General features: G+C 38.2%; 1 protein-coding gene across 1 annotated transcript in view; it reads left to right on the top strand.

The window, feature by feature from the left end:
- The window catches only part of LOC128686758 (uncharacterized), a 34,331-nt gene extending 15,705 nt beyond the window's left edge, over positions 1-18,626 (top strand). Inside the window, exons 4-6 of the mRNA XM_070091740.1 lie at positions 10,484-10,612; positions 15,718-15,823; positions 17,016-18,626. Coding sequence (XP_069947841.1) covers positions 10,484-10,612; positions 15,718-15,823; positions 17,016-17,104 — 324 coding nt within the window. The 3' untranslated portion in view covers positions 17,105-18,626. The remainder of the gene's footprint in view (positions 1-10,483; positions 10,613-15,717; positions 15,824-17,015) is intronic.
- The last annotated feature ends 1,799 nt before the right edge of the window (positions 18,627-20,425 follow it).

Below are 20,425 nucleotides of genomic sequence, written 5' to 3'. Positions count from 1 at the left end.
TGGAGGGCTAACTATACAGGGGATATCTACACAACCTTCTTGTTTACTGCTTGCCCATTCCTTGGGTATAAACTACTTCCACTGGGGAATCCAGCCTACCAGTGACAATGATTTCATCTGCTACACATCCTTCATCTCTCGCCAGTACATAAGCATCAGGCTTATACTATATGTACTGTGCTTCACTTCCTTCAAGACTATGGTGCTTTTCACTAACTCCTAGGCTGAGAAACTGATTACCTCATCTTTCGTATATAAGGCTTCACATTATGTCCTTATACTGATAAAGCCACTGGTTGGCAAAAAGTCTACAAATAAAGATACCCAGATGTTGCATATGTGTCTAATTCTTCATCTTATCAGTGTTGTATGCCAGTTACATACAGCTAGCCTGTTTTAGCTCGTTTAAGTACCTTTCCTTGGCACTGTTGTGCATTATTTGTGGCATTAACTTAATTTAATATTAACCCTTTCAGTGTCGGTCCCTTAGTACCGCAGCTTGAGAGCCAGTGTCAGTCCCGTAGTACTACACCAAAATTCTTGTGCCTTCAAATCTGGTAGGCCTACATATGAAAGAATGGGTCTGCGTGGTCAGTGTGTGCAGTATAAAAAAAATCCTGCAGAATACAGTGCATAATAAATAAAAAAACTCTCACCATGTTTTTGGTTTAAAACCACGAATTTCCTGTGTATTATGCTGGAAGTCCAAGCCTCTCGCACACAAAACCTCCTATACCCCCTCCCTCCAACCTTTCCTAGGCCGACCCCTACCCCGCCTTCCTTCCACTACAGACTGATACACACAGAATGACTTCAAGAGTGTATCAGTCTGTAGTGGAAGGAAGGCGGGGTAGGGGTCGGCCTAGGAAAGGTTGGAGGGAGGGGGTAAAGGAGGTTTTGTGTGCGAGGGGCTTGGACTTCCAGCAGGCATGCGTGAGCGTGTTTGATAGGAGTGAATGGAGACAAATGGTTTTTAATACTTGACGTGCTGTTGGAGTGTGAGCAAAGTAACATTTATGAAGGGGTTCAGGGAAACCGGCAGGCCGGACTTAAGTCCTGGAGATGGGAAGTACAGTGCTTGCACTCTGAAGGAGGGGTGTTAATGTTGCAGTTTAAAAACTGTAGTGTAAAGCACCCTTCTGGCAAGACAGTGATGGAGCGAATGATGGTGAAAGTTTTTCTTTTTCGGGCCACCCTGCCTTGGTGGGAATCGGCCAGTGTGATAATAAAAAAATATAATTTATGGTTGTATTCTCATTTTCTTTGTCTCATTTGATAGACTGGAAAATACATTACAGAAACGAAGATGGTTTTGATTGGTTTCACGATGAAAAGCACCTTGAAATTGACCTCAAAGTAGCGGAAATGTTCGATTGTTGCCGATGTTCTAGAGTAAATAAATGACATCACTGTCCAATACGTGTCCAACTGGCTAGTGTAATATGCATTCACGAATGGGTTGACATTATTTATACAATTATTATAATAATGCAGTAGTCTGCATAACAGTAAATCTTCTATTTTTTGTGAGAATAAAAATTCAAAATAGAAAGCAAGAGTAATATAAGAGGGGCCTGGAACCGTGACTAATGAACAGAGAAAATGTTATTTTAGTACCAGGAATGTCTGCCTTGTTTATTCTGGACCCTATTTTGAAATTGGCATCTTTTGAAATTTGTGTGAAATTGGCCAAAATGCCAATTTCTGACCACTATTGGGTAACCGAAATCAGTAAATGGGCAGTATCTTGTACTCAATCGGTAGAACAAATGGAGTTCTAATGAAATAGGTATGATTTTAGTTGACTGGAACAATGGAATTGGCTGAAAATAGGGCTCAAAGTGGAGGAAATCACCGATACGTAAGTATCACCGAGAGCACTAACGTCACGAGAGCATAATTTCATAAGTTTTCCATCAAATTTTGTACTTTTGGGGTCATTACCATCGGAAAAAGATTATCATTTCATAAGAAAAAAAATCTTTTTTTTTATGAGATTATTTTTTTTAAATTTTTCAAAACTGAGAGTGAGTTAAGGATCAGGGGTCTTGATACTGAAAGGGTTAAGACACTTACCTACTGGAAAGACAGTGAGGTTGAGCTTTAAAAATTTTTTAGTTTTTGAGTCAGTATTTCAAAATTGGTCATATAAATTTACTTTCAGTCTAGTATGCATTTATCCTGTTGATATACATATACGGTAGTCCCCCTGTATCCACAGCTGATACATTCCAAGACCTACCATTGATACCCATAATTGCTATAGTAGCAAACCCTATATAAGCAATTTTTCATTTTCAAACTTACCTATGATAAAGTTCAGTTGATAAATTATGCACAATTAGTGGGGAATTAGCACTTTTTCACTGATGGGAAGCACATTGCAGCTTCTCTTAGGCTCTAAAGCACCACCATCATCACTACTATTGTGCCTTGGCATCATTATTAATGTGTAAATTATTAATGTGTAAATTCAAGAATTATGTGGATTAAAGTAAAGGTTGGATGCGAGAAGTGGGTCATAATAAGCGTGTATGCACCTGGAGAAGAGAGGAATGCAGAGGAGAGAGAGAGATTTTGGGAGATGTTAAGTGAATGTATAGGAGCCTTTGAACCAAGTGAGAGAGTAATTGTGGTAGGGGACTTGAATGCTAAAGTAGGAGAAACTTTTAGAGAGGGTGTGGTAGGTAAGTTTGGGGTGCCAGGTGTAAATGATAATGGGAGCCCTTTGATTGAACTTTGTATAGAAAGGGGTTTAGTTATAGGTAATACATATTTTAAGAAAAAGAGGATAAATAAGTATACACGATATGATGTAGGGCGAAATGACAGTAGTTTGTTGGATTATGTATTGGTAGATAAAAGACTGTTGAGTAGACTTCAGGATGTACATGTTTATAGAGGGGCCACAGATATATCAGATCACTTTCTAGTTGTAGCTACACTGAGAGTAAAAGGTAGATGGGATACAAGGAGAATAGAAGCATCAGGGAAGAGAGAGGTAAAGGTTTATAAACTAAAAGAGGAGGCAGTTAGGGTAAGATATAAACAGCTATTGGAGGATAGATGGGCTAATGAGAGCATAGGCAATGGGGTCGAAGAGGTATGGGGTAGGTTTAAAAATGTAGTGTTAGAGTGTTCAGCAGAAGTTTGTGGTTACAGGAAAGTGGGTGCAGGAGGGAAGAGGAGCGATTGGTGGAATGATGATGTAAAGAGAGTAGTAAGGGAGAAAAAGTTAGCATATGAGAAATTTTTACAAAGTAGAAGTGATGCAAGGAGGGAAGAGTATATGGAGAAAAAGAGAGAAGTTAAGAGAGTGGTGAAGCAATGTAAAAAGAGAGCAAATGAGAGAGTGGGTGAGATGTTATCAACAAATTTTGTTGAAAATAAGAAAAAGTTTTGGAGTGAGATTAACAAGTTAAGAAAGCCTAGAGAACAAATGGATTTGTCTGTTAAAAATAGGAGAGGAGAGTTATTAAATGGAGAGTTAGAGGTATTGGGAAGATGGAAGGAATATTTTGAGGAATTGTTAAATGTTGATGAAGATAGGGAAGCTGTGATTTCGTGTATAGGGCAAGGAGGAATAACATCTTGTAGGAGTGAGGAAGAGCCAGTTGTGAGTGTGGGGGAAGTTCGTGAGGCAGTAGGTAAAATGAAAGGGGGTAAGGCAGCCGGGATTGATGGGATAAAGATAGAAATGTTAAAAGCAGGTGGGGATGTAGTTTTGGAGTGGTTGGTGCAATTATTTAATAAATGTATGGAAGAGGGTAAGGTACCTAGGGATTGGCAGAGAGCATGCATAGTTCCTTTGTATAAAGGCAAAGGGGATAAAAGAGAGTGCAAAAATTATAGGGGGATAAGTCTGTTGAGTGTACCTGGTAAAGTGTATGGTAGAGTTATAATTGAAAGAATTAAGAGTAAGACGGAGAATAGGATAGCAGATGAACAAGGAGGCTTTAGGAAAGGTAGGGGGTGTGTGGACCAGGTGTTTACAGTGAAACATATAAGTGAACAGTATTTAGATAAGGCTAAAGAGGTCTTTGTGGCATTTATGGATTTGGAAAAGGCGTATGACAGGGTGGATAGGGGGGCAATGTGGCAGATGTTGCAAGTGTATGGTGTAGGAGGTAGGTTACTGAAAGCAGTGAAGAGTTTTTACGAGGATAGTGAGGCTCAAGTTAGAGTATGTAGGAAAGAGGGAAATTTTTTCCCAGTAAAAGTAGGCCTTAGACAAGGATGTGTGATGTCACCGTGGTTGTTTAATATATTTATAGATGGGGTTGTAAGAGAAGTAAATGCGAGGGTCTTGGCAAGAGGCGTGGAGTTAAAAGATAAAGAATCACACACAAAGTGGGAGTTGTCACAGCTGCTCTTTGCTGATGACACTGTGCTCTTGGGAGATTCTGAAGAGAAGTTGCAGAGATTGGTGGATGAATTTGGTAGGGTGTGCAAAAGAAGAAAATTAAAGGTGAATACAGGAAAGAGTAAGGTTATGAGGATAACAAAAAGATTAGGTGATGAAAGATTGAATATCAGATTGGAGGGAGAGAGTATGGAGGAGGTGAACGTATTCAGATATTTGGGAGTGGACGTGTCAGCGGATGGGTCTATGAAAGATGAGGTGAATCATAGAATTGATGAGGGAAAAAGAGTGAGTGGTGCACTTAGGAGTCTGTGGAGACAAAGAACTTTGTCCTTGGAGGCAAAGAGGGGAATGTATGAGAGTATAGTTTTACCAACGCTCTTATATGGGTGTGAAGCGTGGGTGATGAATGTTGCAGCGAGGAGAAGGCTGGAGGCAGTGGAGATGTCATGTCTGAGGGCAATGTGTGGTGTGAATATAATGCAGAGAATTCGTAGTTTGGAAGTTAGGAGGAGGTGCGGGATTACCAAAACTGTTGTCCAGAGGGCTGAGGAAGGGTTGTTGAGGTGGTTCGGACATGTAGAGAGAATGGAGCGAAACAGAATGACTTCAAGAGTGTATCAGTCTGTAGTGGAAGGAAGGCGGGGTAGGGGTCGGCCTAGGAAGGGTTGGAGGGAGGGGGTAAAGGAGGTTTTGTGTGCGAGGGGCTTGGACTTCCAGCAGGCATGCGTGAGCGTGTTTGATAGGAGTGAATGGAGACAAATGGTTTTTAATACTTGACGTGCTGTTGGAGTGTGAGCAAAGTAACATTTATGAAGGGATTCAGGGAAACCGGCAGGCCGGACTTGAGTCCTGGAGATGGGAAGTACAGTGCCTGCACTCTGAAGGAGGGGTGTTAATGTTGCAGTTTAAAAACTGTAGTGTAAAGCACCCTTCTGGCAAGACAGTGATGGAGTGAATGATGGTGAAAGTTTTTCTTTTTCGGGCCACCCTGCCTTGGTGGGAATCGGCCGGTGTGATAATAATAAAAAAAAAACGGTCCAAGCAGATCTACGCTCATATGCGTAGTGCTCCAAAAGTAGATTACATTTTTTTTTTCGTATTTTTAAATATAACAAAAAAAAATGTAGATCAAAGTTTTTTTTACATGTTTTCAAATGTAAAAAAAGAAAAAAGATCTACTTTTTTTACATACTTTCAAATGTTGAAAAAACGTATATATACGTTTGGACCGTTTACGGGTTAAGCAAAATTAAGGGTTATTTTTAGACCACGGTAAATTGTGCATGATTGAAACCGAATCTGCAGAAACAGGTGTTTTACTGTACTGTACATATATATTGAGGCTGTGTTCTTTAAGTCAGTTCCATATCTAAATATTTTAACTTTAGCACATAAGGATTTCAGATTTAACAGACAAAAATCCTTTGTCCTTTATTTCCATAATATTCCCCTCTAGTTACAGGCACGGAAAACAACCTCATCATTTGGATTTAAGCATTACAGGAGACCTCTATCCTCCATGTTAGTCCATTAATATGAGATTTCACTGCATTTTAAACTTGCTACTGCAAACACACAGTAATTGATGTGTAGATTTTTCAGGTTTGTAGCTCTTTAATGGTAACTTTGATAACTAACTGGCTGTTACATAGTAACCAGTGGACTGAATAATTAGTGGCTTTTCAAATAGCTGGTACCTTTCTTTGTAATAGATGCAAGCTCTTGTTGAAAATCAAATCCATTTCCTTACATCAAAATTATTTTTTTGAGAATTTTAATAAAATTATTGATAATTTTTATTAGTAGCAGCAGCTATAGTTATAGGAGTAATTGTAATTACAGCATTTTATTATTATTATTATTATTATTATTATTATTATTATTACTATTATTATTATGATTATTATTACTATTATTATTATGATTATGATTATGATTCACAGAAGGTCCCCAATAAATGATGATCCAAACATACAATATTAGCATTTTGGAACCAAGTACATAATTACAAACATACTCACCTTTACAAATGGTGAAACTTCTTATTGCTGTGAAAATATAACTTCTAGTGAGCAAGACATTAACGGTATTCACTGTAAATACTGTACTGCATACTGTCTTGAACCTCTGTTTTGTTAATTAACATGTACACATTATTAAAACATTGCTTGATATTATTTTCAGTTGAAAAGGAATGTTAAAAGTTGGGGAAATTTTTTTAGTTAAAAATATGAAATTAGATATTGTATATTTTGGCTTGGGAATACATCTTAAATTTTAACATGGATATAAATGAGGAACTAAACTACAGGTTCCAAATTTTCAGGTTAAAAAAAATTGCAGGAACTCACTAGCGTTGTAAGTGAGGGACCTGTATTATTATTATTATTATTATTATTATTATTATTATTATTATAGGTAGTAGGTTGGTAGACAGCAACCACCCAGGGAAGTACTACCATCCTGCCAGATGACTGTGAAACAAAAACCTGTAACTGTTTTGCATGATGGTAGGATTGCTGGTTTCTTTTTCTGTCTCATAAACATGCTAGATAACAGGGATATCTTGCTACTCCTACTTACACTTTGGTCACACTTCACAGACACGCACATGCATATATATATACATACATCTAGGTTTTTCTCCTTTTTCTAAATAGCTCTTGTTCTTCTTTATTTCTTCTAGTGTCCATGGGGAAGTGGAAAAGAATCTTTCCTCCGTAAGCCATGCGTGTCGTATGAGGCGACTAAAATGCCGGGAGCAATGGGCTAGTAACCCCTTCTCCTGTAGACGTTTACTAAAAAAGAGAAGAAGAAAAACTTTATAAAACTGGGATGCTTAAATGTGCGTGGATGTAGTGCAGATGACAAGAAACAGATGATTGCTGATGTTATGAATGAAAAGAAGTTGGATGTCCTGGCCCTAAGCGAAACAAAGCTGAAGGGGGTAGGAGAGTTTCAGTGGGGGGAAATAAATGGGATTAAATCTGGAGTATCTGAGAGAGTTAGAGCAAAGGAAGGGGTAGCAGTAATGTTAAATGATCAGTTATGGAAGGAGAAAAGAGAATATGAATGTGTAAATTCAAGAATTATGTGGATTAAAGTAAAGGTTGGATGTGAGAAGTGGGTCATAATAAGCGTGTATGCACCTGGAGAAGAGAGGAATGCAGAGGAGAGAGAGAGATTTTGGGAGATGTTAAGTGAATGTATACGAGCCTTTGAACCAAGTGAGAGAGTAATTGTGGTAGGGGACCTGAATGCTAAAGTAGGAGAAACTTTTAGAGAGGGTGTGGTAGGTAAGTTTGGGGTGCCAGGTGTAAATGATAATGGAAGCCCTTTGATTGAACTTTGTATAGAAAGGGGTTTAGTTATAGGTAATACATATTTTAAGAAAAAGAGGATAAATAAGTATACAAGATATGATGTAGGGCGAAATGACAGTAGTTTGTTGGATTATGTATTGGTAGATAAAAGACTGTTGAGTAGACTTCAGGATGTACATGTTTATAGAGGGGCCACAGATATATCAGATCACTTTCTAGTTGTAGCTACACTGAGAGTAAAAGGTAGATGGGATACAAGGAGAATAGAAGCATCAGGGAAGAGAGAGGTGAAGGTTTATAAACTAAAAGAGGAGGCAGTTAGGGTAAGATATAAACAGCTATTGGAGGATAGATGGGCTAATGAGAGCATAGGCAATGGGGTCGAAGAGGTATGGGGTAGGTTTAAAAATGTAGTGTTAGAGTGTTCATCAGAAGTTTGTGGTTACAGGAAAGTGGGTGCAGGAGGGAAGAGGAGCGATTGGTGGAATGATGATGTAAAGAGAGTAGTAAGGGAGAAAAAGTTAGCATATGAGAAGTTTTTACAAAGTAGAAGTGATGCAAGGAGGGAAGAGTATATGGAGAAAAAGAGAGAGGTTAAGAGAGTGGTGAAGCAATGTAAAAAGAGAGCAAATGAGAGAGTGGGTGAGATGTTATCAACAAATTTTGTTGAAAATAAGAAAAAGTTTTGGAGTGAGATTAACAAGTTAAGAAAGCCTAGAGAACAAATGGATTTGTCAGTTAAAAATAGGAGAGGAGAGTTATTAAATGGAGAGTTAGAGGTATTGGGAAGATGGAGGGAATATTTTGAGGAATTGTTAAATGTTGATGAAGATAGGGAAGCTGTGATTTCGTGTATAGGGCAAGGAGGAATAACATCTTGTAGGAGTGAGGAAGAGCCAGTTGTGAGTGTGGGGGAAGTTCGTGAGGCAGTAGGTAAAATGAAAGGGGGTAAGGCAGCTGGGATTGATGGGATAAAGATAGAAATGTTAAAAGCAGGTGGGGATATAGTTTTGGAGTGGTTGGTGCAATTATTTAATAAATGTATGGAAGAGGGTAAGGTACCTAGGGATTGGCAGAGAGCATGCATAGTTCCTTTGTATAAAGGCAAAGGGGATAAAAGAGAGTGCAAAAATTATAGGGGGATAAGTCTGTTGAGTATACCTGGTAAAGTGTATGGTAGAGTTATAATTGAAAGAATTAAGAGTAAGACGGAAAATAGGATAGCAGATGAACAAGGAGGCTTTAGGAAAGGTAGGGGGTGTGTGGACCAGGTGTTTACAGTGAAACATATAAGTGAACAGTATTTAGATAAGGCTAAAGAGGTCTTTGTGGCATTTATGGATTTGGAAAAGGCGTATGACAGGGTGGATAGGGGGGCAATGTGGCAGATGTTGCAAGTGTATGGTGTAGGAGGTAGGTTACTGAAAGCAGTGAAGAGTTTTTACGAGGATAGTGAGGCTCAAGTTAGAGTATGTAGGAAAGAGGGAAATTTTTTCCCAGTAAAAGTAGGCCTTAGACAAGGATGTGTGATGTCACCGTGGTTGTTTAATATATTTATAGATGGGGTTGTAAGAGAAGTAAATGCGAGGGTCTTGGCAAGAGGCGTGGAGTTAAAAGATAAAGAATCACACACAAAGTGGGAGTTGTCACAGCTGCTCTTTGCTGATGACACTGTGCTCTTGGGAGATTCTGAAGAGAAGTTGCAGAGATTGGTGGATGAATTTGGTAGGGTGTGCAAAAGAAGAAAATTAAAGGTGAATACAGGAAAGAGTAAGGTTATGAGGATAACAAAAAGATTAGGTGATGAAAGATTGAATATCAGATTGGAGGGAGAGAGTATGGAGGAGGTGAACGTATTCAGATATTTGGGAGTGGACGTGTCAGCAGATGGGTCTATGAAAGATGAGGTGAATCATAGAATTGATGAGGGAAAAAGAGTGAGTGGTGCACTTAGGAGTCTGTGGAGACAAAGAACTTTGTCCTTGGAGGCAAAGAGGGGAATGTATGAGAGTATAGTTTTACCAACGCTCTTATATGGGTGTGAAGCATGGGTGATGAATGTTGCAGCGAGGAGAAGGCTGGAGGCAGTGGAGATGTCATGTCTGAGGGCAATGTGTGGTGTGAATATAATGCAGAGAATTCGTAGTTTGGAAGTTAGGAGGAGGTGCGGGATTACCAAAACTGTTGTCCACAGGGCTGAGGAAGGGTTGTTGAGGTGGTTCGGACATGTAGAGAGAATGGAGCGAAACAGAATGACTTCAAGAGTGTATCAGTCTGTAGTGGAAGGAAGGCGGGGTAGGGGTCGGCCTAGGAAAGGTTGGAGGGAGGGGGTAAAGGAGGTTTTGTGTGCGAGGGGCTTGGACTTCCAGCAGGCATGCGTGAGCGTGTTTGATAGGAGTGAATGGAGACAAATGGTTTTTAATACTTGACGTGCTGTTGGAGTGTGAGCAAAGTAACATTTATGAAGGGATTCAGGGAAACCGGCAGGCCGGACTTGAGTCCTGGAGATGGGAAGTACAGTGCCTGCACTCTGAAGGAGGGGTGTTAATATTGCAGTTTAAAAACTGTAGTGTAAAGCACCCTTCTGGCAAGACAGTGATGGAGTGAATGATGGTGAAAGTTTTTCTTTTTCGGGCCACCCTGCCTTGGTGGGAATCGGCCAGTGTGATAAAAAAAAAAATTATTATTATTATTATTATTATTATTATTATTATTATTATTATTATTATTATTATTAATATTGCTCTAGTTATCATTATTCTTACTATTGACTGACAACATCAGTGCCTTACAGTCTATCAAGGTGCACCACGAGGGGACTCACCTGTGCATGAGAAAACAAAACGGAAGCATGTTCGGCCACCCCGTCTCCGTACGTGTCCGCCCCCTTCCTCCTACTGACCTCTGGAGTGAAGTCTATCGAGTAAGTTGTGTAAAAGCCAAATTTTTGGGAGGATAGTTGGTTCCACTGCTCTTAAAAGCAGTCTGTGTGTTATCTTACATACAGTATACATGTATTTATATGTTCTCCTAACAGAATACTGTACTTTTACATTTCTAGTAATATGTACATATGTTACCTTACTACTTTTGCATACCTAGTTTCTTTCTACATGTACTATCTTCATGTTTATGTCTTAATTGCACATGTTAGGGGTTATAAGCAAGAATGATTTCTAATGTATTAAAGGAGAGTGATGTATTGTAGTATACTATAAAATGTGAGGTATGCTTATAGTACTATATAATTATACTGTAGGTGAATTCATAGAGGTAGAGTAGTCTGTATATGTGGGCATATAAATTTATATGAGTCTTGCCTCATAACTGTTATTTGAGTGTAGTAGTAGTATTTCTCTAACTCATTCAGTTCTCTCATTTAGAATTTACATTTACAACTGCATACATGTATGGATTTTGCCTCCAGTGCTTTGTGCTGTATTGCATTCCAACTTTTCCACTGCTGTCACACTGATAAAGATCTTCCTACTGTCAGTATGGTTCATTTGTGTATTAACCTCCTTATTCTGGTCCCTAACATTTAAAGAATGTATCTATCACATGTACTCTGGCTGTACTTTAATGACAGTATCTTCTGTATTGTGACCATATATCTTATTAATCTCTCCTCCATTGATGTGACATTCAGCTCCTCTAGTCTTTCCTTATAGCCCATGCTATTTCAAGGCAAGCCTTTATAAATTTTTAAAAGTGTGCCTATTTGTGTACGCAATTACCTGTTATTTTGTTACATGAATACAGCCTCTTCTCACTGAGCGACATATTCATTTACTGATGCCTAAGACTTGCAACGGGCTCTCTGTATATTAGAGCTGATTTCTTCTATTCTGTTTTTTATCAATATACAGTACACTATTGTATAAACATTTAAAAATATACCAGAAATGTTATAAATGGTGCAAAGGTGACATTAAAACAATATCAAAGATGGTTGACACAAACTCACTACTATTGTAATATGCTCCTTACTTAGCAACAAATTTGTTTAACGACGTAGTCTCAGGAACGGAACTCTGTCGTTAAGTGAGGAGAGGCTGTATAAATTTGCTTCTGATGTATCCTCATCTTATAACAGTTTACAGTGGTACCCCGAGTTTCGGCCATAATTCGTTCCAGAAGGCTGTTCGAGTGCCATTACCGAACGAATTTGTTCCCATAAGGAATAATGTAAATTAGATTAGTCCATTTCTGACCCCCAAAAATACACTTGCAAAAACACAATAGTACACTTGCATAATTGTTCAACTGGGAGCTGTACGAAACTCGAGGTACCACTGTATTTTACATGTACAGTGGACTCTCAACCAACGCTGGCATCGTCTAACGATAAAATCGCCTAACGATGTGTTTCTGCGTAAAAATATTGGCTCGACCAACAGTGAAAAACTCAGGTAAGGACATTCATCCCGAACGTGTCCACCTTTCCGTCCAGCCTGAGCGCCTCAGCTGCCCTGCCTTCAGCTAGTGTGCCATTGTTTACAAGCCAGGGAGGACGGTTTCACGCATGCATGCGATATATTTTGTATGTATTATTCCATTGTTTTTAGTGCTTGTAACTGCTAAATTAGCTACCATGGGCCCAAAGAAAGCTTCTAGTGCCAACCCTGTGGTAAAAAGGGTGAGAAATACTATTAAAATACTATCATACCATGGTCAGCTGTTGCTGCACCACCATCAGCTGCTGCTGTACCACAGTCAGCTGCTGCTGTACCACGGTCTGCTGCTGCTGTACCACGGTCTGCTGCTGCTGCACCACCATCAGCTGCTGCTGTTGCTGCACTACCGTCAGCTGCTGCTATATCACCGTCAGCTGCTGCTGTTGCTGCACCACCATCAGCTGCTGCTGTACCACCGTCTGCTGTTGCTGCACCACCGTCAGCTGCTGCTGCACCACCATCAGCTGCTGCTGCACCACCATCAGCTGTACTACTCGAAGATGTGGAGAGAGTGTTGTTGGTGTGGCTTAAGGAGAAACAATTATCCGAGAAACAATAAACCCCAGAGGGTTAGCCACTCAGAATAACCCAAGAAAGTCTGTGCGTCACCGAGGACTGTCTAACTTATTTTCACTGGGGTCCTTAATCTTCTCCCCCAGGATGCGACCCACACCAGTCGACTAACACCCAAGTGAACAGGAAAAAATGCCTGTAACTAGTGCTCATATTGGTGAATTTAAGGCCAGCAAAGGTTGGTTTGAGAGATTTAAGAATCGTAGTGGCATACATAGTGTGATAAGACATGGCGAAGCTGAAGAATTCCAACCCCAACAAGTGTTCAATTGTGACGAAACAGGCCTGTTCTGGAAGAAAATGCCAAACAGGACCTACATTACTCAGGAGGAAAAGGCACTCCCAGTGTAGACAGCCTGTACTGTCTGCACAGACAGTCTATGCTGTCTGCCAGCTTAGTTCATATTTTGCGCCACTAAGGTGCTGCCCTCTGGGCCTGCTCCAGGTCTGTGGGAAGCTGGTCCCACACGCTCTCACTCTCTCACACAGCGGCCTAGCAGGAAGGCACAAGGCCTACTAGCTCTCTCTTGTGGGATGGCCCTGCCCGGGCCATGGGCACAACACACAAGCCTGTGCACCCACCACGACTTTTCAATAAAGTAAGAAGCCTCCGAAGACGTTTATAATTCACACCCCGCTTGCAGCATCACCAAACAATCTCATTAAACACCAGGACACAAGCCTATGAAAGACAGGCTAACTCTCATGTTTTGTTGTAATGCTAGTGGGGATTGCAAAGTGAAGCCTTTACTCATGTATCACTCTGAAAATCCCAGAGTGTTCAAGAAAAACTGTCTTGTCACTGATCAATAGTACTCTTCAATAAAGGTAAGTGTCATTTTATTATTTATTTATATATTAATTGTGCATGTCTCATTGTTTTCTTTGTAGGGAAATATATATTTCATGTAAAAAAAAAAATTTTTTTTAATACTTTTGGCTGTCTGGAACGGATTAATTGGATTTCCATTATTTCTTATGGGGAAAATTAAATCGGCTAACGATAAATTCGGCTAAGAGCAAGCTCTCTGAAACGGATTAATATCATTGGTCGAGGGTCCACTGTATATACAGTACTGTATTTTACATTTCACATGGCTGTGGCACTTACTAAACTCTTTTTAGAGCCTGTGAATAGGTACAATACTGTACTTTATATTGTCATTTCTACATCACATTCTTTATAATTTGTAATTGTGGCCTTGTATTCTCTATAGTGTACTATTTTTAGAAATTCCTCACTATTTTTTTTCATATCCTTTTAATGACTTATATGTCCTCTAATAAAATAATTTATGATACCTTCAATCTTTGTACTTTGTATTTCTTTACTCTAGAATCCATTTTGTTGCATGTTCATGGAGTGATTCTATTTTGTTTGTGTGTCTTTAAGTATGAACACCAAATTCGAACATTATATGCCATTCTAAGTCTAAATTATGTCATGAATTGTTAGCATTTTCCATCAATATAATGAAAAGTATTCCTGAAGTTTTGTAAGCATTTTACTGTACAGTTAAATCCTGTAATCCACATACTTGATGATTTGCATAATTCACTTATACAAAGTTTTTGCTTCAAGCCACTTAGTGAATAACATTGATTATTTACATTTATTTTGTGCCTGTTGTTATTGTACTTGGCATACAACCCCTAAATTGTTGCTTTAGCACATGACCAATAAATTGAAAAATAGCCATAGGATTTCCTTCAAAATGTACTCATACTTTCTTATGAGTGTCAATATGAAACAGATGTTTAAAGACACTTATGTGGTGTGAGGTCACTTAACTGTGGAAATGTTTTGCCAACCAGGGACTTTATAAATCTGATACAGAAAAATAAATTACCAATATATCTAGTAGCGTACAGGTCAGGCGTAGTATAGAAAGGATGCACAAAATCTTCAGCGACATCTGATGTCTGTGACCTGATGGCCTAAAATCAATTTGGCTAATAATTTGGAATTATTAAATCTTCCTGTGTTCTGTACAGTTGTATTGGTAATGCAGATGACTGTAGACTCTTCACAAATTTTCTTTCTTAATGATAAGTCTTGCTTCATTTCACCTTGTCAAGTGGTCGTGGCTACTCCACATTGTCTGTATGGTAGGCAGATTACATATATGTTCGTGGACATGGGTGTGTATGTCCCCCAGCTGTTTCTCCTATATATATTTTCTCACATACTCCATATGGTATTACATAAACTCCAGGTTTGGCTTCAGTAAAAGTCATAGGCTTCCTTCCAATTATGTGCCTCATTATAGTGCTGGTGGTTGCTCTATGATTTCACTTAGCAAAGACACTTGAAATGTTTTTAGCCACCACTTTTTTGGGGGTTATCCTTGGTAATTTATATACACTGGACCCCCGGTGGTAGTATGTTCAGGTGCCATACTGATGTATTGTGAAGTAGATTAGTCCATTTCAGACCCCCAAACATACACGTACAAACGCACTGGTCGCATAATCGTTAAGTACTTATATGTTACTATGTATGATAATTGTACTTGTATGTAACTGTACCTGAATAAATTTATTTACCATACTGTTACAGTGGATGACGAATCTTTTCTGAGATTCCTCTACAGTTGCATGTGTCTTTTAATAATTTACTTATAATTTTTGTAAGGTGTTTTTCTTAATTTTTTCATCCACTAACATATTCATAAGATTATATATTTCTTCTTATATATCATCTGTATACTGTAGTAGTCTTTTATTAAATTTAAAATATTTTCTTTTAAAAATATTTGTAAAAATATTCTACTAAATATCTCAGTAATTTCTACTTCTGATTCATCAAATTTATTGTTACTGTTAATTCTTTGTATTTGTTCTTTCCCACTTAATTCTTTGAAAGTTTACAGGTTTCATCGGCAGTTGCAAGACACTTTATTTCTTTGCTGAAGTTGTTTAAATTGAAAGAAATCTTATTCTTTTTCCCCACTCTTCCCTTTTCTTTCCTGTCCTTTCTTCTCTTTCCTTCTCACAGACTCAGTTCATAACGGGTCTAATCGCTGCCCTTGTCATCGCTGCTGGCTTCACTCTAGGCTGCTTTGTCTACAAGAATCAGTGGAGACCTAAAGTCCAAGATAATGGTAAGTGGACTGGAACATTTTTTTTTTATTTCTGATTGAAAAAGCACATACCAAGAGCTTTGGCAAGGGAAATGCTGTGTAAGTTCCCTTTCTCCCTAAAAATTGCAAAAAAAAAAAAAAAAAAAAAATTGAGATTTTTTATGTGTGAATTATGTTACTGCTTTCTGCCTCAAAATACACGAACTTATAATATTGCTAGTATACTTAGAAATACATGTATCCAGTTCTACATTGTTAAATTATCAAATTCTCTGGCTCATTACTATCAGATCTGAATATTGTATTATTATCTTTCAATTATTATTATTATTATAATTTTTATTATTTTTAACACACCAGCAGTCTCCTACTGAGGTAGGGTAACCCCAGAAAAAAGGAAACACATTCACCGTTATTCACTCAGTAGCTGTTTTGCCTGAAGTGTGCTTACATCACAATTCAAATGTGCTTCTGAAATTCAGCATCACCCCTCCTTTGGAGGAATGGGGATATTGCAGTTTGGATAGACATTTGAGCTGTAATGTACATACACCTCTGGAAAGACAGTAATAAGGGTGAGGGATGGTGAAAGTGTTTCCTCTTTTTCAGGTCATCCTACCTCAGTGAAAGACATCAAATGTTTTAAACAAAATGTTATTACTACTTTTATTGTTATTATTATTTCGTATTATTATAGTTTATACTATTACCATTTATACTATTAGCCATAATACCAACTTACCTCATAATTTGTAATATTTTAAATTTAAGAATTAAACTAAGTCTGCCCGAAATGCCTAGCCATGCTAGGTGTTCTAGTGGTACACTCTGTAATTATTATTTTACTACTTGTAAACCACACAATAACCAAATTCTGTAAACTCAGCATTGTAATCCTTATAGAGAATAAACTTTGAATTTGAATTGGTGGCACCAAGGGAAAGGGGGTAGCTTCATCCCTCCCAAAATTCCTATAGCCTCTCTAAAATTACCAGATGAAAATAGTAATAATACAGCTGTTTCCAAAGAAGTCTCCCAGTGCCCTCATCCATCATGACAGCCACCCCTAATCTCCACCAGTACAGAAATTCTGGCACCACCCCTGACCATTACTGTGATGGTTACTGCAGTAATAATATTACTTATAGTTTTTTAGGTTTTTATAATTATTAATATATTTAATATTGTTGTCATCTTCGTCATCTTTCCTCAGCGGATGAGCCCATTGTCAGGAGCGATGGGTATGACAATCCGGTCATGAATAATGTGGATGATATAGAGGCGTCTAACACCAAGATGTAGTGTTATCTAACACAAGGATGTAGTGTCATCCAACACCAGGAAGAAGTGTCGTCCAACATTAAGATGCACTGTCGTCCAACTTATAGATATAGAGGTTTCGAACACCAGGATGTAGTGCCGTCCAACACCAGGATGTAGTGTCGTCCAACACATAGATATAGTCGTTTCTAACACCAGAATGTAGTGTTGTCCAACACATAGATATAGTCGTTTCCAACACCAGGATGTGGTGTTGACCATCAGGATATAGTTCCGTCCAGCACCAGGATGTAGTGTTGTCCATCAGGATATAGTTCCGTCCAACACCAGGATGTAGTTCCATCCAACACCAGGATGTAGTGTCGTCCAACACCAGGATGTAGTGTTGCCCATCACCAGGATATAGTTCCGTCCAACACCAGGATGTAGTGCCGTCCAACACCGGGATGTAGTATCATCTAACACAGAGATATAGAGGTTTCCAACACCAAATGTAAAGTTGTCAAACACCAAGTTATAGAGGTGTTCAACACCAGGATATAGAGTTGTTCAACACCAAGATATAGAGATGTTCAACACTAGGATATAGAGGTGTTCAGCACCAAGATTTAGAGGTGTTCAACACCAAGATAGAGAGATGTTAAACACCAAAGATATAACAAACTTACACTGAAACTTTGCTTTATCACAGAGACACATTTTCACATTTTCACCATTTTGGTCCAAAGAAATATTGCAATAAAATTTAAATGTCAAAATCTATATATACCATATAGTATAAGCTTATGAATGAAAATTATAATTTTTTATTGAAAACAAGATTTTAACTACACATACATTATTTACTGTAATACAGTACCTGCACACTGATGGAGGGGTGGGGATATTTGCAGTATGGAGGGGCATCTGATTTATAGTATCAGTGTGCCTCTGGCTAGAGAGTGCTTAGTGTGAGTGATGGTGAAAATATTTCTTCTTTTTTTGCATCACTCTGCCTCAGTGGGAGATGGCTGATGTGTTAAAAAAAGTTACATGATAATCTAGTAAGGACTAATTTTTTTTTTTTTTTTTTTTTTTTTTTTATCATCCAACAAGTTGGCCGTCTCCCACTGAGGCAGGGTGATCCAAAAAAAGAAAGAAAATCCCAAAAGAAAATACTTTCATCATCATTCAACACTTTCACCCCACACATAATCACTGTTTTTGCAGAGGTGCTCAGAATACAGCAGTTTAGAAGCATATACGTATAAAGATACACAACATATCCCTCCAAACTGCCAATATCCCAAACCTCTCAAAGTGCAGGCATTGTAAATAGCACCATTTATTATGAATGTATAAAATCTATTATTGTATTATCTTTATATGAAAGATTCATTTTTTGTTTTTGCAAGATTCATTTTTAAGCATTTTCATTATTATTACTGTATATTTTGGCAAATAATATTTAAAAAAAGCATCTTATAGCTACTGTATTAATCAATGGCAATGTAAATGAGGTAATTTTATGCATATTTTAGCAAATTAAAAACCATAAAACTTCCTTTTTTGTTTTCCTGTTCTGTATAAAAAAGTATTAAATACAGGCAGACCCCAGCCGGTTAGGTTCTGGACTACTGCTGTAAAGTGAAAATCACTTTAAACTGAAACAAAGCCTTTTTTCCACTTTCAAATGCATATAAAAGTCTGATAACATGTTTACACTTATCATATACAGTTAATGATGAGTATGTTCATGTACAGAATTTGTTCCCATAAGAAATATTGTGAAGTAGATTAGTCACATACACATACAAACGTTACTTACCTAAATAAACATATATTCATCGTTATGCTCCACTGTAGTGAGCATGTACAGTACACATGTGCTTATAGTGATTGGTGATTATATTTATTATAGGTAGCCTGAATAAATGATGAGTGAGTGTAATTGAAAACTGTTGTATTAGCAAAACACTGTAAAGCAAAGTGCTGTAAAGTGGGGCCCTCCTTTACATGGTAATACTTGTGACTTAAGGTGTGTAGGATAGCAGATCTTGCCAAGAAAAGAGCTAAAAAGATGCTTGGCATACAGCAAACTTGTATTATAAAGGTAGACCTTTGTCAAATCATGATTTATTAAGCTTATCAAGAGTCTTTTTTCATGGGATGTGCCTTGATGTCAGTGAGGGGCCTTTGATCCAAGGAAGTGGACCTGTCCTCTCCTGCAAGTACAGTGAAAACTCAGTTTAATGGACCCTGATTTAACAGATTTTGGGCTTAACCAACAAAATTTGTGGCCAGATAAAATCCTACCTTACCTTGGTGGGAGACAGCCTGTGTGTTAAAGAAAAAAATATATCAATAATAGACATTCCTGGATTTAGACTGTCCATTAAATTCAAAATAAATTTACCCAGCAGGCTGCAAAAATAACCAACACTTCTGGATTTTATGAACTTATTCCATTATTTGTGGATATTATCCAGCTACAGATTTTGTCAGTTAAACCCAAAATCTATTAAATCAGGGTCCATTAAACTGAGATTTTGCCATTTGACCCTTGCAGGTTTAGCACCTCCCATGACAGGTAGGAATAATAATCTTCCCAAAGTGAAATATTGTGTACAAGTTGCATCCTGGGAAAAAGGATAAGAGGATCCCCGTAGAAGAGACTCTGATGACATCCTGAATTTAGCTTCACATTCTGTTAAATTACCAAATGCTGTTTGACTCATTACTATCAGATTGGTAGATCTACTTTAGATTCATAAAAACTGCACTACTATCAAGGCTGAGCACCTTCAAATTCCTGCTTCATATGTACCGTGTCTGTTAATTATTCTCTGCATTGCAAAAATCTTCAGCACTTGCTCCAGGCAATTCACTTACTTGAATAAATCATTTCACTGCACCACTTTGGAGTTAGGTATTATGAAGTTCCATACACCCCAGCTTGCATGTAAAACCACAGTTTTACATCTTTATATACGTATGAAGATACATAACATATCCCTCCAAACTGCCAGTATCCCAAACCCCTCCTTTAAAGTGCAGGCATTGTACTTCCCATTTCCAGGACTCAAGTCCGGCTATATAAAAATAACCGGTTTCCCTGAATCCCTTCACTAAATATTACCCTGCTCACACTCAAACAGCTCATCACGTCCCAAATAACATTCGTCTCCATTCACTCTTATCTAACATGCTCACACACACTTGCTGGAAGTTCAAGCCCCTTGCCCGCAAAACCTCCTTTACCCCCGCCCTCCAACCTTTTCGAGGATGATCCCTACCCTGCCTTCCTTCCCCTACAGATTTATATGCTCTCCATGTCATTCTACTTTGATCCATTCTCTCTAT

The sequence above is a fragment of the Cherax quadricarinatus genome, chromosome 1 (assembly GCF_038502225.1).
Source record: "Cherax quadricarinatus isolate ZL_2023a chromosome 1, ASM3850222v1, whole genome shotgun sequence".
NCBI lineage: Eukaryota > Metazoa > Arthropoda > Malacostraca > Decapoda > Parastacidae > Cherax > Cherax quadricarinatus.
Note: the sequence above shows the minus strand (reverse complement) of the source record. Positions and strands in the feature narration are given on the sequence as shown.